The sequence below is a fragment of the Aythya fuligula genome, chromosome 1 (genome assembly GCF_009819795.1).
Source record: "Aythya fuligula isolate bAytFul2 chromosome 1, bAytFul2.pri, whole genome shotgun sequence".
NCBI classification, from domain to species: Eukaryota; Metazoa; Chordata; class Aves; order Anseriformes; family Anatidae; genus Aythya; species Aythya fuligula.
Genome location: NC_045559.1, coordinates 1,527,073 through 1,540,900, shown reverse-complemented (window position 1 = coordinate 1,540,900; position 13,828 = coordinate 1,527,073). Strand labels below are relative to the sequence as shown.

General features: G+C 45.2%; 1 protein-coding gene across 2 annotated transcripts; it reads right to left on the bottom strand.

The window, feature by feature from the left end:
• Positions 1-144: 144 nt before the first annotated feature.
• On the bottom strand, positions 145-10,955 carry LOC116501767 (carboxypeptidase A2-like). 2 transcript variants are annotated; one of them, XM_032207346.1, is made up of 12 exons: positions 10,905-10,955; positions 8,422-8,510; positions 6,657-6,738; positions 5,692-5,826; positions 4,832-4,930; positions 4,059-4,160; positions 3,459-3,560; positions 2,609-2,719; positions 2,141-2,231; positions 1,619-1,818; positions 571-655; positions 145-332 (listed from the first exon to the last, which is right to left on the bottom strand). In XM_032207346.1, exons 1-12 carry the CDS (start codon positions 10,914-10,916, stop codon positions 145-147), a joined length of 1,296 nt encoding a protein of 431 aa, XP_032063237.1. In that variant the 5' UTR covers positions 10,917-10,955. The 2 variants fall into 2 exon arrangements, with proteins under 2 accessions (XP_032063237.1, XP_032063236.1); XM_032207345.1 differs by lacking the exons at positions 4,832-4,930; positions 10,905-10,955 and having other exon boundaries at positions 8,422-8,486.
• Between the last annotated feature and the right edge of the window lie 2,873 nt (positions 10,956-13,828).

Sequence of the window (13,828 nt, the reverse complement as noted above, 5' to 3'; positions counted from 1 at the left end):
TGACCCAATCCTAAAACCTGTGACACGTTGTAAGGGTCTGCCATGCACAAGACAAACACGAAGCGCCTGGAGGAATGCACACGGGTTTTTATTCAGAGCATTTCTGAGCTTGCTGCTCCAAACAGCCGACTCCCACCCCTGCTTTTAGTGTGCGTTGTCTCGCACGTGCTCGATGATCGTTTTCAGGCCCAGCCACGTCTCCTCCGCCGTGGGGATAATTTGGCTGGCCGGCAGGAGGAAGCCGTAGCGCCCGGTGTCTCGCAGCTCAAAAGCGAAGGAGTATTTAATGCCATAATCGTAGCTCCAGTCTATGCTGCCTCCACTGGCTTGGTCTGAAAAAGAAAAGGAGAAAAGGCACAGAGGGTGAATGGAGGATTGATCTGAGCTCTGCTGCCATCCTTGTTATATTTGTGAGGGCAAGGATTAGGTTTTCCTGAGAAAACTCAAAGTCTGATGGGGTCACCCTACAGAAGCATCCCTCCTCCCATGAGGGAGAGACCTTGAGGGGGATGTCCAGAGGCTGCTGCCCTGGGACAGCCCGGAGAGGCTCAGAACAGCAAAAATACTCACAGATAGTAGTGCAAATGCTCCCCACTGTAAATGTGGTGCCATGGAGGGACTGGATGGCATTGGCAGCAGCTTTCCCCAGGGCATCCTGCAGAGGCGAGGAGAAAGGACAAGTCAGAAAGCAGCCACACTTGAGACTAAATCTTAAGATTTCACCAACCTGAAGCATGCTCAGGGAAACCTCCAAACTCTTTTACAGCCTGCTTTCACTCCCCATAAAACCAAGTTATGCCAAATCAATCCATTCCTTAATTACTCACACCAGTGACAGCACTCACAGCTTTCCCAGTATTTTGGGGTGAATTAAATCACAGCAGGTTCCACATCTGATCATCCGGTGTTTCATCTCACCTACTGCCCTTGTCAAGAGAAGGTTCAAAATACACCAAAAATGCCAAGGCAGTCGGAGACCTTCCAGTGCCAGCTTTGTGCTCACCGCAGGGGTAGTTGTAGAGGAAATAGAGCCAGGCTTTATCTTGGAGGTTTAGAGCAAAAGGACAAGGGGCAACACCAAACTGCCACAAGGGAAATGGCATTTAGGTATTAGGGAAAAAGAAAATCCCCATGACAATGGGAAAAATTTGGAACGGGCTCCAAGAAGCTGTGGAATCTGTCCTTGCAAGCAGTCAAAGCTCAGCTGGGCGAAGCCCTAGGCAGCCTGATCTGATCTCAAAACTGGTTCTGACACCAAAGCCTGCCTGCTCTGAGCAGAGGGTCAGACCAGAGACCCCCGAGGTCGTAAATTAAATTAAGACAGTGAAATTATATTTCCTCAAAGATATTATTAAAGACGTGATGCTGTTGTTAGAGCAGAAAGAAGGATTTCTGGATGAGCAAAGAAAGCCAAGAACAGGTGGGGATGGCACACATTTGTGTGCAATCAAGACTTCTCTTTTAAAGGCATTGCACTGCTCACTCTCATGAGTGCTTACTGTTATGGATGGCAGAATTTAGCCCCTTGTTTTTATCCTGACAGCTCACTATAATACTTTAGTATGGAAATCCAGCTGGACAGAGCAGAGGAAGCTAAAAGCAAGTCATTGTTTCTCACCAGCTCAGCGTAGTCTGCTGGCTGCGTGCATTTATAACCATAGGGGTACATCAGGAGCTGCGAGTAACTGTGCAGGGTGAGGAAGGCCACGATGTTTCCATGGTTCTTAATAAAATCTACAACAGATTTAACTTCCACCTCTGAGTTGGCACTGGGCCCACGGTAAGAGTCGGAACAGGGATTGCTGCTGGCTCCAGGACCTGTTGGTACAAAGGGGGAACAAAGACAGATCTGTAAGGAGTGGTGTTCATGGAAGGTCAAAGCAGAGCAACACAAAGTGTGATAAATGCTAGAACAGCAACAACAGAGCATGAATATTCAAGGGACACAAATTCTGGAAGATACAGATTCCTTCATCTTTTGCGCGTTGACAATTAATCAAAAGGTATCTTCACAAAAGACAGCAACCATTCTATTTGACCATTTTCTTTCTGAATCCCTTATGTTAAGGATATTGCTGGGATCTAGGAGCATGAAAGGAACTTTCTTTTTCCAGCCAGAATCCAGAAACTTTATTCCTACCTCCAAAACCCGCATCCCAGTTCCTGTTTGGATCAACTCCGATACACAGACTGCCTGCATGCTTGGAGCGGGTCTTCCGCCACATGCGATTCTGAAAAAAAACACACACTATGGAGCAAATCTCGGTCCTTACATTAATGCTGTTACCCAGAAATAATTGCTGTTCAGTGAAAATTGATCCTATGCACAAGCCTAAGAACATTTCTGATGGGCTGACAGCCAAAATGGGCCAAGGGACACAACCAAAGGACTGGTGAATTTGCAGTGGAGGAGAAAGATGGGTTAAACAAGTAATTGGTATCTTTGGCTTCCCAACTCTTTTATAACAGAGTTTTATATATTACAAAATCTTTTATATATTACAACATCAGCAAAAGGACTTTCAGAGCCTATTTCTCTCGCAGTCGTTGGCTTGGGAGAGCATGACAGCTTTCTCAACTGGCTTAGAGGCGCAATGTGTTTACTCACTGTGGTGTGAGTGAACTCGTAGCCATCAGGGTTTGTAACTGGCAGCAGGAAAACGTCCATTTTGTCCAGCAGAGAGGTGATGGATGGATCGTTCCCGTAGTCAGAAGCAAGCTATGCAGAGGCAATAAGGCACACCGTGATTATCAGCATATTTCTTTCCCACTCATTTGTGCTCTAAAAACTACGTGCAGAGGCAAAGCTGGCTTTCAGAGCAGGCAAACAAGACACACTAATTATCTACTGGCAATAACTGTTCCTCATTAGACTTGGAGATTGGAAAGAGCAATGAATCTATTTCACTATTTTGTTCCAAAGATAGGAATTTAATGGAAGAGGGCGACAACATTGTCCTCTGCCTGTCTCTGAACACGGGCCAAGGCAACACAAGCACTGGGACTGAGGCAGATTAGCCAGGTTGGGAACGTACAGCTGTGCTGCTCTCCCCTGGTGGCTAGGTCATTTTCAACAGAAATAAATGCTCAGTTAGCAAGAACTGGAATGTTTGGCACCTTTGTGGAAAGCAGCCAACCACACAGTGCTCCTCTGCATGTGCAGACTGAAATAGCACACTGACCTTCTCCAAGTCCTTGGTCATTCCCAGAGCTATCAGCCCTGGAATCCTCAACAGTTTCACCTGGATGTTTTGTCTACCTTTTTTTTTTAATTTCAATTCTTTTCATTTTTTTTTCAATTCTTTGTCTAAATAGTTGCCATGCTGTGCCTGGAGTCAACTGTGTTTTAAGAGGGGTGATGGAGAGTTCTCAGAGCAGGCTGAACACGTGCAGGTGCAGTATGTTTTTAACGGGAGGCATTCCCAAGGCAAAAGAAAATCAGGTGCTGCCAAAGTGACCTTTTTAGCAATCCACATCGCGCTCGCTTGGGTAACCCACTCTCGGGAATGGATGCCAGCATCGATCCAGATTGCAGGACGGTTGCTTCCTCCAGTGCTGAACTGAAAAACAAAAGAAAAAGCTTTAAAACCCTCACTGACCCCTCTTAGTCAAAAACATCCCATATAGACAGGGTGTCCTGGTTTCACTTGGGATGGAGTTAATTTTCCTCTAGTAGCTGGTAGGGTGCTGTGCTTTGGATTTAGGATGAGAATAATGCTGATAACACAAAACATCCCATATAGACAGTGAGTTGTGAGCATTGTGCATCACTTGCTTTGTACATTCTATTATTATTATTATTATCATTATTATTTTCCTTCCTTTTCTGTCCTATTAAACTGTCTTTATCTCAACCGATGAGCATTTATTATTTTTTTTCCAAATTCTCTCCCCGATCCCACTGGGGGAGGGTGAGCGAATGGCTGCGTGGTGCTGAGCTGCCTGCCAGCTTAAAGCAAGGATGCTTTGGACTGAGTCGTGCTGTATCTATGATGCATGTGCAGTATATCCATACACATGTGTACACTCAGAGTCCAAGATCTGCTGTGTGACCATACCTTGAGCACATACAGAGGCCGCTTTTCATAGGATTGCCCAATCTGGAGCTTACTGACGACGTTGCTGTACTCAGATGCGAGATTATCCAGTTCCTCATAAATCTGGAATGAAAAGCCACGATAATATCTACATTCCATTTGTATACAGTGCTGCCCAGACCAACCATAGGATCTGTTGAAATCCATTTTTATCTCCCTTTGTCTTCATTACCGTGGCCTCACCAAAGCCCCACCTCACCTTACGTCAGTGCAGTTGGTGCTGTTCCTAATGCCACAGATGCAGAGGAAAACACTGCCATATCAAGATTCATTTATCTCAGGAATAAGTTCAAAACCCTCTCTAAGAACTTCTGGTAAAACAAATACTTTTTCCTCCACTTTGCTTGATGGCTATTGGCTTCCTGTATTTTCCTAAATTCGTTTATTTCCCAATTTCTTTTGAGGGCCAGAACTGAAGGGTTTTGAGAGAACTTTGTGGGAGTTCATCAAAAAGTATGATCAGCACTTGCCTGTTCCAACACTCTGACCATGAAATTAATATATTTAAAAACAAAACTTTTACCAGAAGAAGTGTTTAAGGCCAGGTTGGAGCGGGGTTTTAGCAACCTGGTCTAATGAGAGGAGTCCCTGCCCATGGCAGGGAGGTTGGAACTAGATGATCTTTAAGATCCCTTCCAACCCAAGCCATCCTATGACTCTATGATTGAAGATGACATGAAAAAAAGCCAGAAAAAAGAATCCTTTTCCCCAAAAGCTAATTCTAAGGAACTCACAGAGCTTAAAGAATGGTAAATTCCATAGTTGAAAGTGTTGCTGCTGCGCTCCATCTGTTGACTGGCGACCATTTCTTGCTTTTCTCTGTCGAGAACGGCCTGAAAGAAATAATTCAAATTTTGAGGAAAGCGTGCTTCACTTATAAGCTCCTGACCAATTGTTTATAAGATAATGAAACGGTGGCTCTGCATACTGGCTCCAGCCACGGTCCCAAACTTCGCACAGCTGTGGAGCAAACATGCTTCTGGAGAATTTATCTGGAGTGAAGTGGCAAGAATACTGCTGTTTAAATGGTCAGCATGAAGTTTTTTACACATTATGGTGGACAAGAATAGCACTGGAAAGCTGGAAAAAGGGGCAGTGTTTCTGCTATTTTAGATGCTCTCGTGGGATTACGGCTTAAGAAGAAATGTTGGATGAGGGCCCACAGGGGCAATTTTTCTCTCATATGGTGGTGTACAGTTCTCATGACTTATGATGCAGAGCCACTCGTAACAGTTTACTGAGTTACAAGTATCTTAGAGTAGGGATTCCCAAACTTTTGGGGCCAAAAGACCGCATGGAATTGTGGTTTCAGGTCCGAACATGGGTTCAGATAGCATCTGCAAAGTGATCTCCACAGTTTCTCAGTGCAGCAATGAGCTTGCCTTTGGAAAATTAGTGACAATCTATAAAAAACATAGAAAATATAGTCTATAAAAATACGAGGAGGACTATAAAGTCTATAAAAATAAGGGGAGGACCTCACAGAAGGCAGACTATAGAAGAATACTTGAATTAATGAAGGAGGCTGGACTGTGAACCATTATTTCTTTCCACAGTATTTAAAAGCTAATCATGGGCCAGTGGCATCACCTACCTGCAGGTCTTTGATCAGGATTGAGTACTCAATCCTGTGGGACTCCAGGAAGACTTTGACTGCTTGGAGGCTGTTAGCGGGGACTCGCACATCCACAGGGCGAGAGAAGGTGGAGGGATTTATCCAGAAATCAAGCTGAAAAGAAAAAGGAAAATGGATTTGGTTTGGGGGAAAGCGTGCTTTGCAAACAAGCTTTCCTAAAGCTATAGAAACATCAATTTCTTCCAAATTGAACAAATTCTGCAGTGTTGTTCCCCATCAATCATACAGCACATTCCATCCTGTAGCTCCCTCACCTCAACCCTGTATCAGGTAACATGACAAATTCTCACACACAAAAAAAATAAGGATCTAGCAGGAGATTAAATTCAGCACTTTCACTGACTTCAGAGCTCCGGTAATGTATACAAGAGAAAATTTCAGTCTTCTATAGTGGTTATTTTACTATTCTTCTTTTTACATGTAGTAGTTTCAAGAAAAGCTCCATATTACATTATATGATAATATAAAACCCTTTGCTTTTACTTCTCCTTTGGTAGAGCTTTTCTAAATTTTCGTTTCTATACCATTCAAAACAGTATTTTTAAAAGTGATAATAAAAATTCTCACAAATGACAATAACAACAGTAATAGCATAGAACTTTCTAACATTTTCCTGTTTCAATAGAGGTGAGACTAATTTATTAAAATTCTTCCCATTGTTCTGGGAGACAGGTACAAAAGTATTAGCATTCCCATTTTAACAACAACGTTTTTGATCCTAAGATTAAGAGCAGAGCAACTCAAATACGACTGTCAACCCAGTGGGAAGAAAATTAACTTGTAGATCAAAAACCAAATATTGAGCATGTCTATCCACGGCAGCTGCTATATTATGGTATGATCCTTCCAAATTCAAAGTCCTACCAGGATAAGTCCTACCCCAGTCTGAAATGTTAAAAAATGCCACTGTGATAATAACGTACCTTCAGGTGTTCCAGCGTTTCCAAAAACTGTAACGTCCTGACTTGTTCCTCATTTTTGATCTTGATTCGGAGCACCTGGTGCCTGCAATAAAAGAGCTAGCTGGCTATTGAGATTATGAATTTGGTGAGTAGTTACTTGCATGATATCAGCTGATATGGACTCCTTTAATGCAGTTGACTTTGTGCTACCCAAGAATTTAATCAACAACCTGCAGAGCCAGCCTGGTATTCGTGCACTAGATTAGTAACTAGTTAAATGGCAATCTTTAAGATTTCATCATAAACAAGACATCAAGTGAATGAGTTTTTAATTGGTTACAAGGATTAACACTGCATCTATTGTTCTTAGTCAAGGAGTTTGTGAACAATGAAATGATGGTATCAAGGGGCAACATCTTCACACCCTGCTCTGAGCAGAAAAGGGGACTTAAGACTTCTGGAGGTCCCTTCCAACCAATGCTTTTATGAAATAGCAAAAGGATCTACAAACAACACGAGCAGTGTAAATGCTGGATTTGCAAGTAGCATATGGGGATGTGATTGTTTGCACTCTCTTCTTCCCCAGGCATCTGCGTTTGGCCACTGAGGGAGGCAGACCAACATCCACGGAGTCCCTTATCCTGACCTGGCTCAGCTGCTCTGTTGGCATCCAGTGCAAGCAGTACTGAAAAATGGAGCAAATCAACAAAATAATTGCAGAACTGGAAATCACATCTAAAGGCATGGTAAACAAGGGACTTAACATCGGAGCTCAGTTATTTACTAGTGTGGCCTCAGCTGCTGAGAAATATTCTTTGATACCAGGTTCCTTGGTCTGGCCAGCTGAGGTGTAAAATTATTTTGTTGGCCCAACTTAAACCAACATTGAAGGTACTTTACCACGTTAACTTATTATTGGATTTTCCACAATCATAAGCTTTATTTTGGATTGGATTATTCTCTGAAGAGGAGATGAGGTTCATTAACCACAGCTACTGAAGGTGATTGAGGAATTAATCCATGAGAACCCAGTCTACAATATGCCAGAGACCAGATTAAAAGACTAAAAATAGTTTATTCTGGTCTTATCAAATGCCAGAATTTTAGTAAATTAAGTACACTATTTTACTTATTCTTAATCCTTACATTTTAATATACTGTTTGCTCACTGGAATCTAGTGTTCATTAGGGTTTTTCATTATTTTCTATTAAGGTTCTTCCATGGTCAGTAAGGCTGTGAGGAAATACCCCAGAAGGAGATTGTTTTGCTATGAAACATACACGTAAACCTTTAGGATGTAATGGCTGGAAATACAGAGCCAGGTCAATTAGAAAGGCTCTGAAGAGGATTAAACATTTAAAGAGAAATACGAATCTTCGAAAACACAATGGGAAGCCATTGACCTGTCAGATCTGAAGGCAGGTTCTGATTTTCTGGCTGTGGTCTGTGCTGGACCAGATCTGTCAAGCTCTCAAGCTTCGCAGTGTGTTAAGCTCCTGATCGAGGCTTGAGACCACTCCCTACCTAGCACCTAAGCTGAAACAAAGCCTTGGGTGAATACAGGAGCTCAAGTCTGCAGCTACACCCTTCTCTTTGGACATCCCAGATGAAACTAAAGATTCCTTCAAGCACTGGAGAACCAAAGCCATGAGAGAAGGCAGTCACAAAAAGCAAAGAATGTGCCCCAAGCAGATTTTTTAAAGTTAAGATAATGGAAAAGAACTACTGGAAAATGCAGTCTTGAAGGTCTCGAAGTGAAAGGTCGTACACAAAAGCATGACTCACCCAACAAAAGTTTCCAGGCATAAGGCAGCCCCAACGAGGGCACTGAAGATCAAAATCAGCTTCATGTTTGATATGAAGAGCAACTCAATCTGGCAAAGGTGAATTTATAGAGGACTTGTTAAGAATCCCTTCTTCAGACAAAACACATCTGAATTCCATGTGACTACATTCTCACAGGTATCAGCATTTCAAGGTAACCAGCAGCTTGGAGGTCGATTTCACCTCCAAAAATATTTTCCACTTATCTGGAAATTCCTGAATTTCCATTAAAACCTGTAACAAGAATTGTTTTCAAAGCTTTGCCCACAAAACATTTCAGTGACCTGGTAAACATTTTTCTGCTAGGTAGAGGGGAATGGAGTCAAACTGAATGTTTGACATCCCAGCTCTCACTGGGATGGAGCCCTACCATTAGATTCTTGCTCGTGGTTTTTTTCCTCCTGTAATAGGTTTCTACTAGCCTACTCCTTGATCCAAAAAGTCAGCTAGCAGAAAGCTCTCACTCAAGCAAAAATACAGAAATTGAGCAATTATTTTGAAGGATGAGCTCCAGATTCTGCTTGCTATACAAGTTGTCTCTGATAGACTGGGCCCAGACAATGCTTTACATTTTCTCTTATGTATAAGTTACACATTTCTAGGTGTACTCCAGGTGGTTTAAATATATCTTTATTGAAATTATTAGTATCCCCCAGTCCTCAGCTTGGGTGGTTTCATTCAGATCCAGCCAGCCTTGCCAGTGCTTCAAGCAAATTAAAGATGCAGCAAGTCTCACATGAAGACAATTGTGCACCAGGAGCAGAAGCAAAGCCACGGGTGAATAGGAACACAGGAGCTCAACCTTGGACAACCTTGCTAGACACCTCTTCCAAGGAAGAATTCTTCTCAAAGAAGGTGACATGGGTTTAAAGAAGTCCTGGAATAGCCACTGCTGGGTCCACACAGCTCTGCAACACCTGCAGTGCTGTTTCCTGATCCGATAGCTCTGCGTGTCCCTTTGCTCTCGTGTTGGATGCTGCCTATGCCTCATGTTACAGGGGAAGGCCTTCATCTCATTTCCCTTCCACACAGGTGCCCAGGTATCTGAGCTGTCGCTTTCCACACTAAAGGAGCAACGGTGAGCTTCGAGAGCTTCTTCTCTTGCTTTTGGTCACAGGAACACCCAGCTGCGGTCGTCCCAGAATGACAGGTCGAGCCGTAGGGCTGTTGGATGCACTTTTCCTTTGTCCCATTACAAATGTGACTGAGGAAGAGCCAGGCGTTGAGCCTGCTGCAATATGGATAGAGATCCCGGGAGCTAATATGGGAGAGAACAGAGACAGTTCAGCTCCTCCGTAATCAGCCTCGGGCCTCCCCTCCCAGGAACCACACCTTCCACTCCGAAAATCTAGGTGAAGGGCTGAGGGAAGGAAACGGCTGACAATCCTCAGCGGGAGGTGTTGCTGCAGACCTCACCCACATAATATTCTCCTTAAATTATTTATCAACACCTCCCTGAGGGAGCTTCCCCCGGCTTCCACTCCCACCCTGCCCCTCTGGAGCTGGGGCAGGGGCTCCTCGGCAGCCGATTCCAGGTTAAGTCTCTGCTAAGGGCAGGCCCCGTGTTTTTGGGAAGAAATTGAGCTTCTGGCAGGGACTCTGCCTGTTTTGACAGATGGGAATTACTCATCCCACAGTGGCCATATCTTGGGGGCACACTGCGGAGGAGAGGTGTGTTCCTGCGAGTCCTCAGGTCTTTGAGGTTTAACCTAACCCCGTCCTTGGGAAATAAGCAGGTATCTCTGCTCCCCTCAAAGTAAATCAGGTAATGCGAGCTTCTCCTAAAAGTCACGTTAGGATCCTAAGGGTCCACCATGAGAATTTCCTGCTTCTAGCGCTGCAATAATTCTGGTGGGAGACAAATTCAAACTGTAGCTGATGGCCGTCGAAATGTCTTAAAGAACTGATAGACGGTCCACACCATCTCCTGCAGATTCGCTCGTTGAAAACAGGAAGGAGGGACTTAATTTAGGGCAAAATTACAGCTTGCTTCATTATTCATGCTATATCCTGCATGGAGCTACACGCTGCCAAGAGATCCCGCCAAACATTATGTCAGGGCCCAGGGTACACCAACAAGCTCCAAGCGCCATCACCAGCCTCATCTAAGGCCTCCACCCACTGCATTTAAAGAGCTGTTTTTAAGCCCAAATCTTTGCACCCTTTCCTAACTCCTACTGAAGGAGTCGGGGGATACGGTGCTGTGAAAGCCCGTGGCGCTGTGTCCTCCCACTGCAGCCATGCGGTCCTGCAGGGTTTGGAGATAAGCCTTGAACCACACGAAAAGTCCTGTGGGCAAAATCCTGTGCAGGCTGAAAGGCAGCCTCACAGCTCAGGTTTCAAAACACCTGAGGAAATTAGGGAGCAGCAGGAGCAGGGGTGTACCACAAGAGTGAGCCAGAAGCCTGAGATGACAGCAAGGCAGGCAAGGGTAGAGAGCTCACCGCAAGCTGCATGGCCCCACAGGACCCACATATGAGGAGCAAAACAGGTCTGGAGACACTGACCGGGGACAGCCGCGCTCCAGATCCCAGATAAATCCGCAGCTGCAAGGCAGGTCCAAAGCCGGGCCGGGATGTCACGAAGCACAACCCCAAGGACACCGTGCACCACCAGCAGAGCTGAAACAGGGCCCAAATCGAATGGCCTCAGCTTAAATGCAGCTCCCGGGTCAATGGGCGGAGGGTGTGTGGGTGGGGGCCCCACACGAGGCCGGTCTGGGCCCTGGCGCATTCACCCGGCAGGGTGGGACGTCTGAGCGCAGGCCCCAAGAGGATGCGGTCTCAGGCGGTGAATCACAAACACCACGGTAACACGTTAATAACCGAAAGGTTGAACGTATCTCATCCAACCAAGGTTTGCTTCCTTCCAGTTGCCTTACAAAGTTTGTCTGTGCTGTCTTTGATGCAGGACCGGAATGGGCATAACCCCTCCTGCCAAGCAGAAGGGCCTCCAAAGACATCACGCTTAGGTGGAGCCGCTCCTTTTTGTAAAGATTGGGCTCTCTTCCCTGTCTGGAAAAGGTTTTTGCAACCAAAATGCCAGCATAGTGGTCCCTCCTGTGGGAAGGAAGAGGCAGCTTCTGTCCTCGCTGTGCTCTCAGGGTACGTCTGAGCCTGAGTCCATGCCTTGTGACACCATCCATGCTTGTCACCCATCCTCTCCTGTGCCTCAAAACAAGAGTTTGGCAATTCAGCGAGGAGGGGGACTGGGAAGGGGAGATGACCAGCACTGGAGTGAGCTCTCCTTGTGCTCCTAGTTCCCCATGTGTCCCCTCTGCCTTCTCCACACACCTCCTGCATCACCTCCTGCCCTCTCACAGGGTCCTGGGGCATTTTCTATAAATTTTTTTGAACTCTAGACACAAATTTACAAAACTTATCTTTACCTTTAGAATTAGTCTGCCTTTTGTCAGAACATAACCATTTATCTTGAGCTTTCTGGAGGACCTGCTGTAGGAAAATAGCATGCAGTACAGATTTTGTTACTCACAACAAAGTCTAAACATCGCTTCCTTAATATCTAAGGGGAAAATACATAATGCTTATTCTCACGGGGTGTGCAAGCTTGTGAGAATGGCAGTTGCCACGGCCCTGGGACATGAGACCGAGTGGTGTTTGCACAGCTACAGCACAGGGAGCGGTGCCAGATCCTGCCCTGCTGCCCTGCTGTTGTGCCACAGCATGGGCCAGAGGAAAATGCTGCCAGGAGGGGAGCCCTCATGTCCTTGGCCTTTCTGCTGAGTCTCCCAGCAAGGCCGCAGTCCTTGGAAATCCAGCACACGTTACATATAAACATCTTTATTTTTTTCAGCACCTCGAGTTTGACCTGCAACACCAGCACAGCAGAGGGCTCCATCTGCAACTCAGCTCCTGGATGGTCAAAGTTAATCCCACACAATTGGCTATAATGCAATTCACTTGGGATTACTGCTAGGAGAACTATTATTTCTGTTAAGTAGATTATTTAGGCATTCCTAATCCACAAGGCACCTTAGCAATGCCCTGGATAAGGAATGAGTCGGGATTTAAGTATGTGGCTCACCATTTGTAGACATCACTGGCATCATTTTAGGACCAGAACATTCATTTTGATCTCTCTGGAAAATTTGCAGCTATACGCCAATGTAGTAACACTGATTGCAGTGAAGCTACTTATTTCCAACTTAAATTTCTTCAAATCAGGAAATCAAGGCCTTCAGCTTTGCAGGGTTCCCCAGATTTCGTGTGTCTGAGTCACACAGCACCACATACTGCATCGGATCCTGTTGTGGCTTTGCATTTTAGGACACCAAGCACACGTATGAATTGTAACTAGCAATAACAAGAGGATGGGAAGGGTACTGGGAGAGATACAATCAGCTACCTGTACCTGCAGATTAAAGACCAGTTTTAACCGTGACATCATCCCCTGAGTGAGATAGTTATAAATAATAACAACTTCCGAGGCTGTGAAAGCCTTTTAAGCAGGGAAGTGTTGTACTAGACCCACAATAACCTTCTGCTAAGAACCAGCAGATGTCAGCACAAAACGCAAAACTAAATATCTTACTCCAGCATAAGCAGAGCAGACAAGACAGGTAAACAAAATGCCAGTGCAGCACCAAGGCAGTATGTTCCCTAAAATCCCCCCAAAGCCTTCTTCATCTTCATCAGATTCCCTCTCATCTGGTTTCTGACTGGTACCAAACAGCAAGAAGTCATTTTGCCAATACCACAAAAGACAGGGAAAAGGGTTTACCATGGAGCCTCGTTGCTGGATGTGGGACCCAGCGTTGCCCCTTCTCCGAGGGAACAGAGCAAGGGAATATCAAGCATCTGTTTGATATTGGAAGGCTAAATTTGACTTTTAACAGCCCCTCAATATTATCTCCACTTTATGCCTTTCAGGCTTTTCATCTTCTTGCCTAGGAAATGAGTCAAAGAGCAAGAGAGCTTTCAGACCTGCTGAGCTTGTCTTTTGGCATGGCTCTACAAAACCAACTCCCAGCCTCTTTGGGCACAACACCTCCCACCAGCCCAGGCTGCCCCCAGCCCCATCCAGCCTGGCCTTGGGCACTGCCAGGGATGGGGCAGCCACAATTTCCCTGGGCAACCTTTTCCAGTGCCTCACTACCCTTGGAGTAAAGAATTTCTTATTTATATCTAATCCAAATCTCCCCTTTTTAAGTTTAAAGCCATTACTCCTTGTCCTATCCCTACACCCCCTGATAAGGAGTCTCTCCCTAGCGTTTCTACAGCCCCCTTTAGGTACAGGAAAACTGTTGTAAGGTCTCCCTGGAGCCTTCTCAACACCATGACGATGCTCTGTGATTTTCCATCCAGTCCTATGAGTCGAGCATGCCACCCAAAGCCATCCTGCTAAACAG